We start from the raw sequence: 18,697 nt of genomic DNA on the forward strand, positions 1-18,697 counted from the left end.
TTTCATTTATGCTAAAAATATACTATTAGCTTTTATGGAAATAATTTTTAGTTTCTTTTTATGCTTCTAATGAGCCGAGGGTTTCCCGCAAACAGCCGTTCTATCTTGGTAGGAGTAAAGTCTGCATACACTTTACCCTCCCCAGATCCCACGTTGTGGAATTTCATTGGAGGTTGTTGTTGTTGTTGTATCAATTACACAAAAATGATTTACTCACTACTTTTTAATAATTTTCCAAAATAATCCCTTTTGAGTATTTTCTTCCTGATTAAGTCAAGTCAAAGGTTTCAACTACATTCAACATAATTTAGTAAACATCAAAATACAAATTTAAACATTTTCCTAATATAGTATATCATGAATATAACTTCCTTTATTTTAAAAATTAATGTGGATGAATTATCCAAAAATTTTGGAACACCAAAGATTAATTAGGAACATATTAAAAATGTAGTCCTTAGTTAATCCTAAAATTAAGCAAGAATTAACTGTAATATCACCCTATAAAAGGCATTAACTTTATTACATTACCTTAATTCAGCAAAAAAAACAAAAAAAAAACACTAGAAAGATAGAGACAAAGAATTAGAGTATTAATTTGCTCTAGATTTCTTTGTCTCTTTTCTTTCAGTGTTAATCTTTTGACTGGTTTTGTGTAAAAAATAGTATATAAAGAGAAGTGCAAAAAGAAAAAAAAGAAAAAGGGTCATAGAATTATCTTTTGAATTTCTTTTTGCAATTTTGGGTGATTTTAGACAAGAAAGAAAAAAATGTCAACTGCTGAGATGAATAATTCTAAAATCACAATTTATGTGCTTTCTTGTTGGATTTTTGCTGCTTTTGGTGGCCTCATGTTTGGTTATGATATTGGTATTTCAGGTATGTTTTTTTCTTCTTTGTTCCGTTGGTTTGGGAATTAACTGTATATATGTCTATCGGAAACAGCTTCGCTATCTTTATTAGGTAGGAGTAAGTTTGTATTCACCATCTTTGGCAGACCCAACTTGTGTGACTATACTAAATATGTTGTTGTTGTTGTTAGCTGTGTATCTATAGTTCATCTGTGGCTAAACAAGATTTTTTAATGATCCAGCTAGTCCATAGTTAAGTAGAATTAGTGATGAATTTTTGCTTGGTTTTCAATAAAAATTCTCGTTGAATCATTAATGAAGTTTTATTCTATACGTGTCAGATCATGAATTAGTAACAACTTTCGATTTCCCAAAAAAGAAATCCCGATTGTGTTTGACTTTCCATTTTTGGACTAGTTACCAAACCTCCATGAATAGGATCAACCTTATCCATAGTATTTACATGAGGTTCTCTTTACGAACGTCCCGAGAGGACTTATGTTTTATCTTGGACTATCACTCACTCAACCATCACTATGAAAGACTATTTTTATATTATTCCTCCTAATATATAGAGCATAGCCATAGGGATAGATCCACATGTTTATCTATAGGGACGAAATTTGTCCATTGTTAATTTCTTAGTGAAAATTCTAGTCCCGCTTGTTGATATTCATATTGAACTGTTGCTAAATAGGATAAGCAACAATTTTTTATTGTTTAGCAATGAAATCTTTATCCAACTATAGGTAGCTCCACCTCTGTTAATTTGAGATCGTTATAGAAATTCATAAACTTCAAATCTTGCATTTGCAGAACGACAAATTTTATCTGTTGCTAACTCTTGTTTCTCATCAAGTTCATTTTTAAATCAAGAAATGCCAAAAATTAAATTTTTGATGTAATTTTTTTTTGTTTTAATAAGGAGGAGTTTCTGGGATGGATGATTTCTTGATAAAATTTTTCCCAAAAGTGTATGAAAGAAAGTCACATGCCAAAGAGAATAACTACTGCAAATATGATGATCAACTTCTCCAACTCTTCACTTCATCCTTGTACTTATCGGCTCTTGTCGCGAGCTTTTTTGCTTCAAAGGCTGCCACTAAATTAGGGAGAAGGCCTACCATTTTCATGGCCTCAATCTTTTTCCTAGCTGGAGCTGTTTTGAGTGCTGCCGCGGAAAACAAGTTGATGCTCATTTTTGGTAGAATTTTGTTTGGTATTGGTGTTGGCTTTGGAAATGAGGTATGTTTAGTCAAACAATTTTTTATTCGTTAATGTTTTGATGTAGTGTCAGTACATAGAACTTTAACTCGAAACGTTTATGATATTATGAAATGATTGTAACTTTTACATTGTCTATTGTTCAATACCGAATTCCACGAATTATATTAATTAGGCCTAAGTTTTTTTTCTTCTTTTCGTATTTACAGACTGTTCCACTGTTTCTGACTGAAGTTGCACCAATCCAACACAGAGGAGCTGTGAATATTCTTTTCCAACTCTTTGTGACAATAGGAATATTCATTGCAAATCTTGTTAACTATGGAACCTCAATGATGCATCCAAATGGTTGGAGAATGTCACTTGGCTTTGCAGCTGTGCCCGCAATAGTTCTACTTATTGGTAGTTTTGTGATCACTGATACCCCCTCGAGTCTGATTGAGCGTGGCAAGGACGAACAGGGCAAGGCCGCACTCAAAAAGATTAGGGGTGTCAATGATGTTGAGGTTGAGTACCAAGAAATCGTGGCAGCGTGTGAACAAGCCAAGCAAGTTAAGCATCCGTTCAGAAACTTAGCAAAGCCAGCTAGTATTCCACCACTTGTGATTGCTATCTTGTTGCAGATCTTCCAGCAATTCACTGGAATCAACGCCATTATGTTTTACGCGCCTGTCCTGTTCCAAACTATGGGTTTCAAGACCGATGGCTCGCTATTGTCCTCTGTCATTACTGGACTTGTTAATGTTGGAAGCACATTTGTTTCCATATACCTTGTTGACAAGGTTGGAAGGAGAAAATTGCTTCTCCAAGCTTGTTGCCAAATGTTAATTTCTCAGGTACGATACAATTTTCGTCTACAAAACTATACTTGATTCATCAAACTGTGAATTGTGATTACTGGGTATACATGTCAAATTTTACTTTATACATATATACTAAATTTTGAACACCCTTTATCGAACTTATTGCACGTCACTACTACAAGTTAAACCCCCGTTGCTGCTACACTAAAAGTTCGAAATTTCACCTATCCGTGATCTAATGTTTTGACAAACAGAATTCAATTGACCATCCTTGGACCGATGTGGCTCAGCCATGGATTGTTATATCAAAATTGAGATTTTATTAATATTTTGTCTTTAATTCTGATAGCGCGCTGGTTTTAATGTTGCAGTTGGCAATTGGAGCTATTTTGTTGACAAATTTGGAGGAGACAGGAACATTGGACAGGAAATTAGCAGCAATAGTGGTGCTTCTCGTGTGTACTTATGTAATGTCGTTCGCGTGGTCATGGGGACCTCTTGGTTGGTTAATTCCAAGTGAGACATTTCCATTGGAAACAAGGACAGCTGGTTTCGCGTTCGCGGTCAGCACAAACATGCTTTTCACTTCTCTCATCGCACAAGCTTTCTTGACTATGCTCTGCACTATGCAAGCCTACATTTTCTTCTTCTTCTCTGGTTGGATCGTTGTCATGGGACTTTTCGTCATCTTCTTCTTGCCCGAAACCAAGGGAGTCCCGATTGAATCAATGGTCGAAAGAGTCTGGATGCAGCATCCTGTTTGGAAGAAACTCTTCTAAAATGCATTGGTTTTTATCAATTATTAGATGGATTTGACTACCAAATATTTTTGGCTTCTTATTTGCCATCTTTTTATCAGATTTTGACTCCTAATTTTGTTCCTAATAGAATAATATATCTATCTAAATCTAGAAAAGTTAGTTTCTTCTTCCATTGCATAGATTGATTGTGTAATTACCCCCTCCCCCAATCCGAGAAATTTTATTTTGTGTCTAACACATACACGATATATGAAAGTGAAACTTGGGTCCCACACATAGAATGTGTCAAACATTGATAAGATTTTTAACGGAGTAAAAAAGATATTTACACAATCAATTTACCTGAATCAAGTAATATTTTATTGATTTTTTCTTGAATTGTAGATTGAATTAGTCCAAAGTGTTATTGACAGAAATTATGTCATTCTCTTTTCATAAAATCTACCAACATAAATATTTATTATTCAACAACCATTTAAAATCATTTTTATCTTAGTATTATGTGCACTAAGCAATTGAAATCATCCAATTAAAATTCAAAAACATTTATTTTGTCAATTCATGTTCAAAAACTAATTATCATATGCAACCTAAAACTTTAACTACACTCAATGTTACTATTTTCCCTTCAATTTTTTTTCCCAGTCAAGATTTTTAGTGCAATGTATTAAATAACAATATTTCTATGAAATTAAAGAAAACAAATCATGTATAATAATATGATTTTGATTTGAGAGTAAAAAATGAAATTTAAACTACCATGAAAGAGTCTCTTATCAGTACATTTTATTATTATCTTTTTAATTTAAATAGTTTTAAATTTAAATTGTGTTATCTCAACTCAATCAGATAACCTAATTTTGTGGAAGTGTGGTTCCACTATAATAGAACATTGTTGGTGAATGCAACACCATAGCCGGATAAAATTGGTACAAGTTTCCACACTTTCTAAAATTAAATTAATTTTTTCTTGATTTTTTATATTATTAACTAAAATTTTATACAACATTATCTTAACAGATTGTATTGCAAATAAATGAACAACATTTTATTAACTTAAATTATTTCTAACTAATATATATATTAACAATAATATTACTATATAAAGTTAAACAATTATTTTTCAATTCATGTTCAGAAAATAATTATCATATGCAACCTAAAATTTTAACCACACTCAATGTTACTAATTTCCCTTCAAAAATATTTTTTCCCAGTCAAGTTTTTTTTAGTGCAATGTATTAAATAACAATATTTCTATGAAATTAAGAAAACGAATATATAATTTTGATGTGAGAGTGAAAAATGAAATTTAAACTACCATGAAAGAGTCAATTTACATTTTATCATTATCTTTTTAATTCAAATGATTTTAAATTTAAATTGTGTTATCTCAACTCAATTAGTTAACCTAATTTTGTGGAAGTGTGGTTCCACTATAATAGAACATTGTTAGTGAATCCAACAACAAAGCCAGATAAAATTGGTAGAAGTTTCCACACTTTTTAAAATTAAATTAAATTTTTCTTGATTTTTTTCTATTAGTAACTAAAATTTTATACATCATTATCTAACAAATTGTATTGCAAATAAATAAATAATATTTTATTAACTTAAATTAATTCTAATTAATATAAACATTAGCAATAATATTACTATATTAAGTTAAAAATTTTATGTTTTCCTAAGGATAGTAACAAAAAATATGAAAAAAAAGGAGAAAAAATATAGATCTTTGAGCGTACTAATTTTATTGAACCACATCATTAATGCAATTTACGGTTTTATTTTTATATATTTGCTAAAATAAGTTTGAACAAAGATAAATGGATAATGTTAGACAATAAATTGAAAGATAAATGAATAATGTTAGATGATGAATCTGCAAAATTCATGGAAGACCAAATCTCACAAAAGAGTCATTGACTTTATCAAGCTTAACTTAATTCAGGATAATTTTTTAAAAATTAATGTTACTGTTTTTTAGATTTTTGTCTCTTATCTATGTAAAAAAAATTATATATACAATAGATACCACGAAGAGAAAGAAAGGAAGAGTGTGTAAAATATTTTACAGAGAGTTATCTTGGTGATTTTAGAGAAAATTAAAAAATGACTGTTGAAGGCCATAATTCTAAAATCACATTTTATGTGGTCTCATGTTGGATTCTTGCTGCCTTTGGTGGCCTTATGTTTGGATACGACATTGGTATTTCAGGTATATTTTTTCTCATTTTATTTGTTATATTGTATCTTTCTTAAGCTATCACTATAAAAGAAAAAAGAGAATTAGCTCGAATTTTTTATTCTTGCAATTGGATCAACAACAATTCTTGAATTAGGCAAGAAATGTGATGAATTTTAAAAGAAATTAGTGCGTAAATAGGTCAAAAATTACTTTTAATTACATGCATACATATGTTAAACCTTGAACACTCTTATTAACATTTCTGACTTAGTCACTGTAGCTTCTAGTGTTCTTGAGCGTTTAAACCTTGAACACTCTAACTGAAATTTCTGACATAATTTTTTTTATATAGGTATGTGTGTTTGAATCAAGTTATCATTGTATTATTAATTTGTAGAGGCGGATCGAAATTTTTTAGTTTATTGGTTTTGAACCACAATCCTTGTTACTTGGTTATGCTAGGTGTTTTACTTTACTGATAGCTCCACCTCTGTTAATTTGAGGTCGCTATAGGAATTTATAAACTTTAAATTCTAGATCCGCCTCTAGAATTGTGGGGGTGTTTACGGGTCTGCCTTGTCAAAGCACAGAGTTGGGTCACATGGTCAAGGAGAAGGCTTGGGTTTCTGGGCCCTCTGATTGTGCGAGGCTGATTTAAACAGAGCAACGAATAGCTCTCGTTCTGTGTAGCGGAAGGATAAGGGGCTGGTGTCATTCAAGCCAATGAACGCCTGATGGACTGCTCTAATTAAACCACCACTTTTTAAGAAGTTTAGCAGTTTCAAACTTGTTTTTTATGGAGTGCATTTTTTCATAAGTTTTGTTTTGTTTTAATCAGGAGGAGTGTCTGCAATGGATGATTTTCTAGTCCTGTTTTTTCCAAAGGTGCATGAAAGAAAGAAAACTGCGAAAGAGAATAACTACTGCAAATATGATGATCAATTTCTTCAACTCTTCACTTCATCTTTGTATTTAGCGGCTCTTGTTGCGAGCTTTTTCGCTTCAAAAGCCGCCACTAAATTAGGGAGAAGGATTACCATGATGATGGCTTCACTTATTTTCATCGCTGGTGCCATATTGAGTGCCGTCGCAAATAACAAAGTAGTACTCATTCTTGGTAGAATTTTGTTTGGAGTTGGCGTTGGCTTCGGAAATGAGGTAGATCCTGTTCATTTGACTATAAGTGCATAAAACTATAACTTTAGAGTCTGTAAATATCCTTCCTAGCTGACAAGTAAACACTTTAACTTTTGACTTGTGTTTTGTGTCATTTCTCTTCATAATTCTTGACTTCATATTTATCTACTACCGTAACTTGTTTGGGACTAAAGCGTAGATATTTTTGAAATATTTACAGACTGTTCCACTGTTTCTAACTGAAGTAGCACCAATCCAACACAGAGGAGCTGTGAATATTCTCTTCCAACTCTTTGTGACAATAGGAATATTCATAGCAAATATTATCAACTTTGCAACCTCAAAGATACATCCAAATGGTTGGAGGGTGTCTCTTGGCCTTGCAGTTGTGCCTGCAGGGATTCTTTTTCTTGGTACCTTTGTGATCAGTGACACCCCCATGAGTCTGGTTGCACGTGGAAAGCCGGAGAAGGGAAAGGCCGCCCTCAAGAAGATTAGGGGTGTCAGTGACGTTGATGTTGAGTATGAGGAAGTCGTGGCAGCGTGTGAACAATCCAAACAAGTTAAGCATGCGTTCAGGAACTTATCAAAGCCTCCTAGCATTCCACCACTTGTGATTGCCATCATGTTGCAGATCTTCCAACAATTCACCGGAATTAACGCCATTATGTTTTACGCGCCTGTCCTATTTCAGACTATGGGTTTCAAGGGCAGTGGCTCGCTTATTTCCGCTGTTGTGACTGGACTTGTTAATGTTATCAGTACAATTGTTGCAATCTTTGTTGTTGACAAGGTTGGAAGGAAAAAACTGCTCATCCAATCTAGTTGCCAAATGTTAATCTGTCAGGTACGAAACTATGCATGGTCGATTAAACATACATATTCAATTTTAACACCCTTAACAAAATTCTTAGTGTCTTCTCACAAAGATGCTTAAATGTCCCTACAGGGAGTTGAATCACCCTACCACTGCAATAAAATTTCACCGATATCCGTGATCTAATTTTTTGACAAAAGAGATTCAACTGATCCCCTAGGACCGATGAGTTGTATCAAAATTAAGAAACTTTTCTTTTTCTACTGACTGCACTTTTGGTTTTAATATTGTAGGTGGCAATTGGATTTATATTGTTAAAAAATTTGGGGACGACAGGAGGCTTGGACAAGACACTGGCAATAGTAGTGGTGCTTCTCGTGTGTACGTATGTAATGGCGTTCGCATGGTCATGGGGACCACTTGGCTGGTTAATTCCAAGTGAGACATTCCCATTGGAAACAAAGACAGCTGGTTTTGCATTCGCGGTTAGCACAAACATGCTCTTCACTGCTGTCATTGCACAGGCTTTCTTGACTATGCTCTGCTCTATGCAAGCCTATACTTTCTTCTTCTTCTCCGCCTGGATCCTTGTCATGGGACTTTGCGCCATCTTCTTCTTGCCTGAAACAAAGGGAATCCCGACTGATGCCATGGTGGAAAGAGCCTGGAAGAAGCACCCTGTTTGGAAGAAACTCTTCTAGAATGCATAGTTTTTATCAGATGGATTAGGATATCAATTTTTGTGAACAAAATTTTGTTAGCTTCTTATTTGTTCCATCCTCCCTATCTTCCTATCCTTTTATCAAATTTTGTCTCCAATTTTGTTCGTAATAGAATAATATATCTAAAATCTAAAAAAGTTAGCGTCATCTTGCTTTATGCAGTCTTGCTTTGTATAGATTGATTGTGTGTTTATCCAAACACACACACACACACCCATACATTACCCGAGAAACTTTATTTTGTGCCTCACATGATGTGTAAGGGTTGTCTATGTTTGGCAAGTGGAACTTGTGTCCCACACTCAACATGTCAAACATTGGCAATACTCATATCAGTTGTGTAAGGTATAAAGTATAAATCTTCGGATTTCTCCTTTGTGCGGACATGTTGTTCTTGTTCCACGTTCAAAATGAACAAGGATGGCTCATCTTTTATGCGATTTGTCATCTACTTTACTTGTGAATATGGATGAGAGCAAATGACAGAGGAAAATAAATAGGCCAAAGGAAAATCAACTTTTGTTCTCCATACATAACTTTATGTTCCTTGTTTATTAGACAAACTTGAATTTCACATATCATTGTTTCAGCAATGGATTTCTTTGAAAAAAGTTTGTTGGTCGGAGCTCAAAACCCTCATAAATAGAAGGCATTACAGGAAAATCTTCTTGGCACGGCACATGATGCAACCCAACAGTGTACCAAAGCACAATATCCTTATTTTTGATAGTCCTATTCCTGCATACAACACCAAGATCAGCTTATATAATATTATTCATCAAGTAAATAAAAGAAAAAACTATTAGGAGATCGTGGACTATGTACTAATCGATCTTCATAAGTTCAAGAAATACACATCTTGAGACCTATGTAACACCCTAGGCAACTCCCACATGGCAAAACACGGGAGAGAAGCTAGATATTTAAAGAAGTCTTAGACCTTAGTAACTCATATTAAGCTATGTGGGCGTGCCCAAGTCTAAAACAGACAATATCACTAGTTTGATGTGTTGTTAGATTCTAAATTTACCTGAGGCTCCATATTGCTAGCCCATCATCACCGTGACTCCTATCAGCATAGAACCCTCCTGCCCATCTTTCTGATTTGTTATACGGCGTCACCCATAATTGATACTTAGTATAAGCTGCTCGACGTTGAGGATAGTCATCATCCGATAGCAAGGATATGGCTGGTCGACTTGGTATTAGCCGATAAGACACATCATTTCCAACTTTTGTCTTCTTATTTGAATTTACAATCAACAATTCAACTGGTTCTAGTCCTAAGTTTGTCTTAGCCTCACTTTCTGTTTTCATAGTTTCTTTAACAACTTTCCAATAACTCTTCCTAGGTGAAACGTTTCGCTCCATCATAGTCGTAGTTATCAATTTGGATTTTATAAATGAATTATCAGTACCATCAACATCAAGATCAAGATAGTAAGTAAGGAAATGATCATGGTTCACCGCAATTGTGTTTTCTGCCACAAGAGTCCCGTAAACATCCTCTGTTATTTGATTATCATTCGTATATTTCACAGCCTTCATCTCCATAACTCCGGTTAAACTTACCTGCAATGACAAATCGAAGAATAAAGATAGCAAAAAAATGAGAAGGACTAACATTTAACAAGAATAACATCTTAATTTTCTTACTCCAACTCTGATAGTTCCACTTTGTTTGAACTCCCAATCAAGTGTATAATCATAATTTCCCACTGTTGCTAACATTCTAACAACCAAATTAACTTCTTGTTGTCCCTTAGTGTTCTGCAAAAACAAATTATTTATTATGTCACTAGACAATCGCTGTAGTTGAGTATACAACAACAACATATCCAGTGAAATTTCACAAGTGGGGTCTGGGGAGAGTAGGATGTACGTAGACCTTACCATTACCTCATGGAGATAGAGAGGTTGTTTCCGAAAGATCCTTGTCTCAAAAGTCATAGTCCCAAGTAAGAGAGAAAAACAATATATATAGCATAATGGCAAAAAAAAAATGAAAAGCGATGCAAATTTTACAAGAAAAGAACAATAATGATAGCAAAGTAGTATGATAATCAAAGGCAATAACTATAGTTGAGTATACAAAATGTTTTATTTTTGAGGCTTACTGTATTTCCCAGCACAACATTTTCTGAATGCCTCCAAGCAGCATCACCAACATATCGTTCAAATATGCAAATCGCGTTGGGTACTTGCACTACCCCTCCTTTTGAATCAGCCATATATCCAAGCATATACACTGCATTGCTCGGACAATCTAGCAACGGGACAAGACTACTACCAAACCTTCCAAAACCAAATTCACCAATATCCAGGAAAGTCCTGTAGTACCATTCTAATGTAGGATCCATGTAAGGCACAAATGTCTCTGATACATGACCTCTATAGAGCACAGGTCGATATTTATTTGTTGTACTATCGAATATAGAAGCTGTAGACACGATCATTCCTGCCCTCGTGTTGAATCCAACGTGAAAATCCCAATTACCCCATTTAACTTCATTGCCTTTGATGATAATCCTCCTGCTGATGTCAGTGTCATTGGAAGACACTGACCCCTGACTCGATGACTCGAAATCAGCAGTCTTAGCTTTAGGCAAGGGGACTCTGAATCTATCTATGTATTTGATTATCTTCATGGATTCAACATCTATGAGTGTAGTGATCCCTTCAATTGGCCTTGCCCAAAAATTAGTTATCCCTCCTCGATAAAAACATGCAACGTTAAGAACTCTTCGTGTCTTTGGCTCCCCGAACCATCCAACTGGTTGTGGTATGCAACTGACTTCTGATATATTCAAACCCCTTCTCAAAATTGAACGTTGAAATTGACGATTCATCAATGTCAGCCTGATGGATCGTATAATGTCATCAAGAGTAATTGGAGGGAAACCGTGGCCAGTATACACATTCTCTGATATGATAGCGCGAGTGGACAAGTCCACTACAACTTCATAAGTCTCACCATTTGCACGAACAACAACCCTTGCTCGACGATAAGGAAAAACAACACTTTTAGGCTTATGCAAGGACATCCAATGAAGGACATCCTTTTTTTCAGGCTCTTGAAGATCAACAAAGTGAAATGTCAAATTGGAGAGGGACCTAAAATGAGACTTTTGAATAATGACTCTAATATTGTTGATCTCAGTAGGGCTAAGAGGGTCTAAAGGATGGCATTGGCTTCTAGTAAACCAGAACAAGAAAACAATAACAAGAATTGGAAGAGCCAATACTTTTATGAACTCCATAGAGAACTTGATTGAGAAATTGTGCTTTGACATTCAAAATCTGTTTGCACATATATATATTGACAAATTCTTCTATTCTTTTCTCCTGTTCCCCTCTTTACTACTCACACCGGTCTTGTTAGTGTTTTGTCCTGATTTTTTTATCATATGAGTTTTCCTTTTCTCTAGAATAAAAGTCAAAGTATTAGTGTATTACCACGATTGTTTGTATATTTTACTTAAATCTCGTAGTGATTTTTCTCAATTACACTCTGTCCTTACTCTTTTAAAAATTACCCAAAATCCCTTCTTTTTGGTCACTTTCGGATACATCACATAAAGTGATATATCCGACCAATACATCACGTAAATTGATGTAGAGGACGTCCTGATACATCAAAGTAAGTAGTGTATCCGACCGATACATCGCGTAAAGTGATGTATCCGACCGATACATCGCGTAAAGTATGTATCCGACCAATACATCATGTACAGTGATGTATCGGACGTCCTGATACATCAAGTAAGTAATGTATCCGATCGATACATCGCGTAAAGTGATGTATCCGATCGATACATTGCGTACAGTGATGTATCCGATCGATACATCACGTACAGTGATGTATCCGATCGATACATCACGTACAGTGATGTATCCGATCGATACATCGCGTACAGTGATGTATCGAGAATAGGAGAGAGTAAGGATTTTTTAATTTTTTCAAATGGTAAGGAATTTTAGAGAATATGGTAAAATAAGTTGTATATTTAGGTAATTTTTCCTTTGTGTTTTACATTTCTTCCATGTATGGTTATTATTATCTTAGAGGAAAAGTTTGGACTTTTATAAATTGCAAATATATGTCCTTCCCACAATAACAAAATAATATCCACAATATAGTCGTTTGAATATTTTTGATTAAGGGGAGATTTATTGTCTCAATAGCTTTAAATTTTTTTATTTTCTTTTTATTAGTATTGTATGTAGGTCAATTGATCAAACTCATAACATATCATAAAGTCTTTTTTAGTTTTTTTCTTTATTGCCTGATTTATCACCATTAAAGGTTCGTTTTGCTTGCTTCCGCTCTACGCCTTGTTATTTTAATCCCAACACATCTTATGTGATGACATTTGACTAGACGCATAATTTAAGAAAGACAAACCTTTGAAACTCATGATTGTGCCACAGACATTTAAGAGGCTGTAATAAAATCATATCATTAAGGTAAAATGAGAAATTTAATATTAAATTATTTCGAAATATATAAAAATGTCAATAGTTTTTTAACAGACTAAAAATGAAATTGGGGCACATAAAACAGACTAAAAAGTATATTGTTGTAATATTCTTCTCTTTTTTTTAAAAAAAAATGTTTTAATGGCCGTAAAATATTGCACAATCATAGTAGCTTCATTTAGCATACACTTGGTGTACTCTATTTCAAAAGAACTTATCAAGAAGATAAAAAGCAACCAAACTCATTCAACACAAGTAATGGAGCAATGCTATTTGATGTTTCTTGCATTGAAAGCTAAGAATGCTTTGGCTAGTTCTTTAATAACTTAGTAGAAGTTATCATTGTTTGCTCACATAAAGAGAACATGCTTTCTACTTTTCTGAAGGACCATATATTCATAAATTAAGAGCCACTTGTCTTGAAAGCAGTTTTAATTGATGCAAAACCCTTCTAATGTTATTTTATTTTTTTGGAAAACAGACTAGTTAGAATAAATTGATTTGTTTTGTTTTTCAAGTTTAAACAAGTACTCTTTTTTGTTTCGTTTTATGTGAACTCGTTTAACTATTACACACTTAACGAATATTTTTTTTGGAATTTGTATTCTTAAACATGTCATAATATTTGTCTGACTATAAAAGCATGTCAGTAAGGGTACAACGAGAAATTTAAAGTTGGAACTATTTTTAGATTTTTAGATATATAAATGTGTCGGTCTTTCTGGAACCAACTAAAAAGAAATGATTGTCATATAAGATGGAATACAAATAAAAAGGACATTTTAGTACACGAAGCATCCCACATTCATGTGATAGCCTACCCTGATACAAGCATCAACAGTTGACAACTTTACTGTTGCTTTAAAACTGGTCTTCAAAAGAAAGGAAGATATGTTTTTAAAACTAATAAAAGAGGCCAGACTATAAAACAATTCCACTATCCACATGATCCATTAGGACATGGATTGTGCTTAAAGATATTTGCTGGCTATAGCTTAAGGTTGATTGTTTCAAAAACCTCAAGCATTGGTTTTTCAAACCAGGCCTCTTTTTTTTTTTTTTTTTTGGGGGGGGGGGGGGGGGTTGTAGTTGAGCTTCTAAACTTTAAATACTAAACAAGAATTTGCATAATAGGGTACATGTGTAGTATTGAAGAAAATAAAAGTATCCAAAGAAATGATATATGCACGAGGAAAGACCCAACAGTGGTTATATAAAAGAAATTTATTAGCTAGAAAGAAGAGATAGGAGGCTTTATTCAAAAAACTCTTGTATCTCATTACATTAAAAATATGTAATAAGTCATTCCTATTTATAATATTAACGAACTAAATTAAACTAGAATTAGAAAATCTATTCCTATATGAACTAAGACAAATAAATCTTAATTAGACATGAATTAAATAAATATCAAATACCAAATCCTAAACAACTTAGGACTCTTGGTTTATTTCCTACATAGTTTTTCTTAAACCAAGATCTTCAAACGTGAGCATGCCTAACATTTTCTTCAACTCTATGAACAACTCCAATTTCAATGGCTTTGTGAAAATATCAGCAGCTTGTTCTTCAATTTTGTAATATTCAACCACTATCGCTTTATCTTGAACCAAATCACGGACGAAGTATCATTTGATGTCAATGTGTTTGCTACGATCATGAAAACTGAATTCTTTGTTAACTCAATTACAGATTTGCTATCACAAAATATTTTTGTAGGACTATCTTGCTTGTGTTGAAGAAATCCAGGCATCCTTCTCAACCATAATGCTTGTGTAGCACTACTTGTTACATCCATATACTCTGCTTCAACAGTTGATAAAGCAACAACTTGTTGCTTCTTTGAAGACTAAGAAAATACCCCATATCCCAAATAAAATAAATAGTCAAAAGTACTTTTTCTTTCATCATATCACCAGCCCAATCACTATTAGTAAATCCGACTACTTTCATTAATCTTTGAATAAAACATGCCATCAGAGTGTGTACCTTGAATATATCTCAAAAATTCTCTTGGATGCTTGCAAATGAGATTGACGTAGAAATTCTTTAAATCTACTAATTAATTCAACCCATAAGTAATATCTGGCTTTGTAGAAGTCAAGTATCATAGACTCCCTATCAATTTTTTAAAATAAGTAGCGTGTGCCATCTTTAGTCAACTTCAATTTCTTTTTAACAAGAATCAAATTCAATCTGACTTTCTTCATATTAAATATTTTTATATCATCATCATATTTTTTTCTTTTTCTTGTATTCTTGAATAACTATTCTTGCCTTATAATCATCTACTTCTCCAGTGGAGTTGTATTTGGTCTTATATGCCCATTCATCTTCAATTGCCTTTTTATATGTAGTACAGTAGTATCGTCAAAACATAATTTTTCATATTCTTCAAAATTTACAATTTTGAATAATGGTTCAAAGTTGATTGTATCTTCTATACCCATAGTCATGCACTTCAATTGCAGATTCAAATCTTCAATTGTTTCTACTTCAATTTTGGGTTATCATGAAAAACTTGCTCTTGGTGAACATTTTTGCTTCTTTGATTTTTAACTTCATCTTCAAAAGCTTCAAAACAATTTTTCTTGAGAGATAATAGTGAATATTTCTATTTCTTTTTCAATAGCTTTATCTTATATAGACCAATCATGTGTATTACATGTCTCATGACTTAAATTATTAGCCTCTATCAAAAGAGCATCAATTTCAACCAAATTATCCTTTTTAGTCAATTTACACAATATTGGTGATTGGCCATTATTGAAGTCTTATTTGCAATCAAAGACATTTATACCACAACAAAAATTACTTCTAACTTTACTTCTTTTCTCCACAATTTCTAAATTATGATCTTCTTCATATATTTCTGCCAAATTCGATGACTCTTTTTTTTCTTTTGACTTATCGTTCTTTATTTGCAATACCTCCTCCACTATCGCATCTGTTTTTTGATTAAGATTCATCTCATATATCACTAATTCGCCTTCTAAAATCACCAAGTCTTAAGGTAGTCAGATTTCGGGTAAACTCAACATTTGTCTTCTTGGTATGAAATTCTAAATTTAGAGAATTTAATATCTTTTCAACAACTTTAACTTCTTGTAATACTTCTCCATTAATCATTAGACCATCCACAATTTTTTTTATTCTCGTAAAAAACTATTTGATTGATTCTGTTTGTTTCATCTAAGTCAACTCAAACTTTTTTCAAATCTTTTGAAGTTTTTCTCTTTTCACGTATATAGCACATCGATGTAATTTCACTAATATTGTTCAAGCCTCCTCTGTTGATTTTGCATGTAAATATTCCTTATATGCATGCAATTTGATCTTGCTATCAAGATAAAAACGTGTCTTATAATCAAATTGTCTATTTTCTCCAATTGTGTAGCTACTTCATCAGTCAATGTTGTGCCTTCTGGAGCTTCTACGAAGCTATTATCAATAATGGACCTTAGTCCAACAACATTGAAAAAATTCTTCATCTATTGATACCAACACAGCAGAATAATATATGCACAAGTGAAAAAAATCAACAATGGTTATATACAAGAAATTTATTAAGCTAGAAAGAAAAGGTAAAAGACTTTACTCTCTTTTGTATCTCACTACATTAGAAAACCTATTCCTATATTAACTAACACAAATAAATTCTAACTACATGACTTGAATTAAATAAATACCAAATAACAAATCTTAAACAACTTAGGATTTCTACTCTTGATTTATTTCCTACAAATATCATTAAACAACATATATAATCAGGGCCGTCTCGACCATAAGACCACTAAAGCAACGGCTTGGGGCCTCAAATTTTTTAGGGCCTCCAATTTTTTTCTAAATAATATATATATATATATATATATATATATATATATATATATATATATATCATTTGTTTACTTTATTTAATGTGTAGGTCGTTGTAATAGTTGAGAAATTAAATAATATTTAATTAATTGTAGCATCTTTTTTTAGGTGGCTAACTATTTTGTTAACTTATTTATATTTTGGTGATTATCATGAACCCACATTACAATTTTTACATTTACCTTTTTTATTCTCCAGTCAATTTTTATTATCTCATTATTGAATATTCTAACTGTCTACCAAACGGTAAAACCTTTTGTATTATGCAAAATCTAATATTTTGTGTTTATAAAAAGATCAAATTTATTTTTTGATGTATTCTTTAAATTTTAAGCACTATAACAAATTCATACTAGTATCATTATATAAACATTTTAAATTTTGAGCCAGATTCTATTATTCTAACTTTATATTATATTTCTTCATTAAATATTTTTATTGTTAACATTTTTATTACATAAGGTGTACGTACATCCTATCTTCTCGAGACTTCACTTGTAGGATTACATTGAGTATGTTATAGTTATTCAATTTACATACTACAACTAAAAGAAAAAGACCTCTATATCAAGTGATGAATTCTGAATATAATTTAATTATATATTTAGTGATATTACAATTTACATTAAATACCTCACTTGTAAATAACTCTTTAGCTCCCTTGCTATTAACCTTTAGAACCCCGAGCCTATAACAATAAGTGACAACAAGTTTTTGTGGTCGCTGTTAGGGACCAAAATCAGAATTTTGACTATGTAATTTATTGTTACTATATAACTACGGATAATTGTTCATAAATAAATAGAATTTACTAGTCTGAAAAATAAAATAGAAAATTTTCTATAACAGTTTAAAATACATCAATAAGTATCGATATAATTTTTTTAGAGTAATTTTCCTGAACAGTCATTCATGTTTGAAAAATTGCTTAGGAATATCACTTTTTTTAGGACTATAATATCATCCAACTATTCCTATTTTCCCCAAAATATACTTGATACAATAAAACATCATTCTCTCTCATAATAGGATGAGTCACATTATTCCTTTTTTTAACAATTTCTTTTAAACTATCCATATTTTATACTCAATAAAAATTTATTACTTTTTCATATTGATAAAAAAGAATTATTGTTAAAATGTCATGTCATATTTTTAACTCCATTTACGTTTAACAAATTTATTTCTATTTATTTATTATATTAAAAATAAAGTTATAATTGTATTTATCTAGTTTATCATATCAAGAGATTAATGATAAAAATAATTTTTATTTTACTTTCAGTATTAACTATTTATTCTAAATTATTTCCCCTTTTTAGTTGTTTACTTTAGCATATCAAGAAATAGACAATTTATTTTTATTTTACTTTTAGTATTAACTATTTATTTTAAATTATTTCCCATTTTTAGTTGTTTACTTTAGCATATCAAAAGATAGACAATTTATTTTTCTATTATTACATTTAACATCAATTATTTATTCTAAATCATTCATTTTTTAAGTTCTTAAAGAATGTGCAAAGTGCACGTTCTTAATAGGATGTCATGTCACATTAATTTTTTCCTTTTTAACAATATTTTTTTTCTTTTTCGATTTTTTAAACTACACTTATTATAATTACTTTAGTTCTAGAATCTCTCTATAGGTGAAATTTAGTTTATACCCCCTCTGTTACACGTCTCTTAAGAAATAATAAATAAAATGACAATTTTACTATATCACTCTCTGAATAAAATAGATTTAATGTTTCGAAAAATGCATTGACAAATGACTATAATTAATAATAAGAGTTAATTAGAAATTAAATAATAAATTATCTCTTAATTTTCTAAATT

General features: G+C 32.0%; 3 protein-coding genes across 3 annotated transcripts; 2 read left to right on the top strand and 1 right to left on the bottom strand.

The window, feature by feature from the left end:
• The first annotated feature begins 770 nt into the window (after nt 1–770).
• On the top strand, nt 771–3,665 carry LOC129896016 (sugar transport protein 8-like). The gene is made up of 4 exons (XM_055971834.1): nt 771–879; nt 1,777–2,096; nt 2,285–2,911; nt 3,250–3,665. Exons 1-4 carry the CDS (start codon nt 771–773, stop codon nt 3,655–3,657), a joined length of 1,464 nt encoding a protein of 487 aa, XP_055827809.1. The 3' UTR covers nt 3,658–3,665.
• Nucleotides 3,666–5,508: 1,843 nt separating this feature from the next.
• On the top strand, nt 5,509–8,650 carry LOC129895859 (sugar transport protein 8-like). The gene is made up of 4 exons (XM_055971632.1): nt 5,509–5,857; nt 6,666–6,985; nt 7,185–7,811; nt 8,075–8,650. The coding sequence occupies exons 1-4, from the start codon at nt 5,752–5,754 to the stop codon at nt 8,480–8,482; spliced, it is 1,461 nt and encodes a 486-aa protein (XP_055827607.1). The 5' UTR covers nt 5,509–5,751; the 3' UTR covers nt 8,483–8,650.
• A 362-nt stretch (nt 8,651–9,012) lies between these two features.
• Nucleotides 9,013–11,886, bottom strand: LOC129895277 (primary amine oxidase 1). Its single transcript, XM_055970966.1, has 4 exons — nt 10,621–11,886; nt 10,160–10,273; nt 9,534–10,075; nt 9,013–9,241 (listed from the first exon to the last, which is right to left on the bottom strand). Exons 1-4 carry the CDS (start codon nt 11,794–11,796, stop codon nt 9,082–9,084), a joined length of 1,992 nt encoding a protein of 663 aa, XP_055826941.1. The 5' UTR covers nt 11,797–11,886; the 3' UTR covers nt 9,013–9,081.
• Nucleotides 11,887–18,697: the final 6,811 nt, after the last annotated feature.

The sequence above is a fragment of the Solanum dulcamara genome, chromosome 7 (assembly GCF_947179165.1).
Source record: "Solanum dulcamara chromosome 7, daSolDulc1.2, whole genome shotgun sequence".
NCBI lineage: Eukaryota > Viridiplantae > Streptophyta > Magnoliopsida > Solanales > Solanaceae > Solanum > Solanum dulcamara.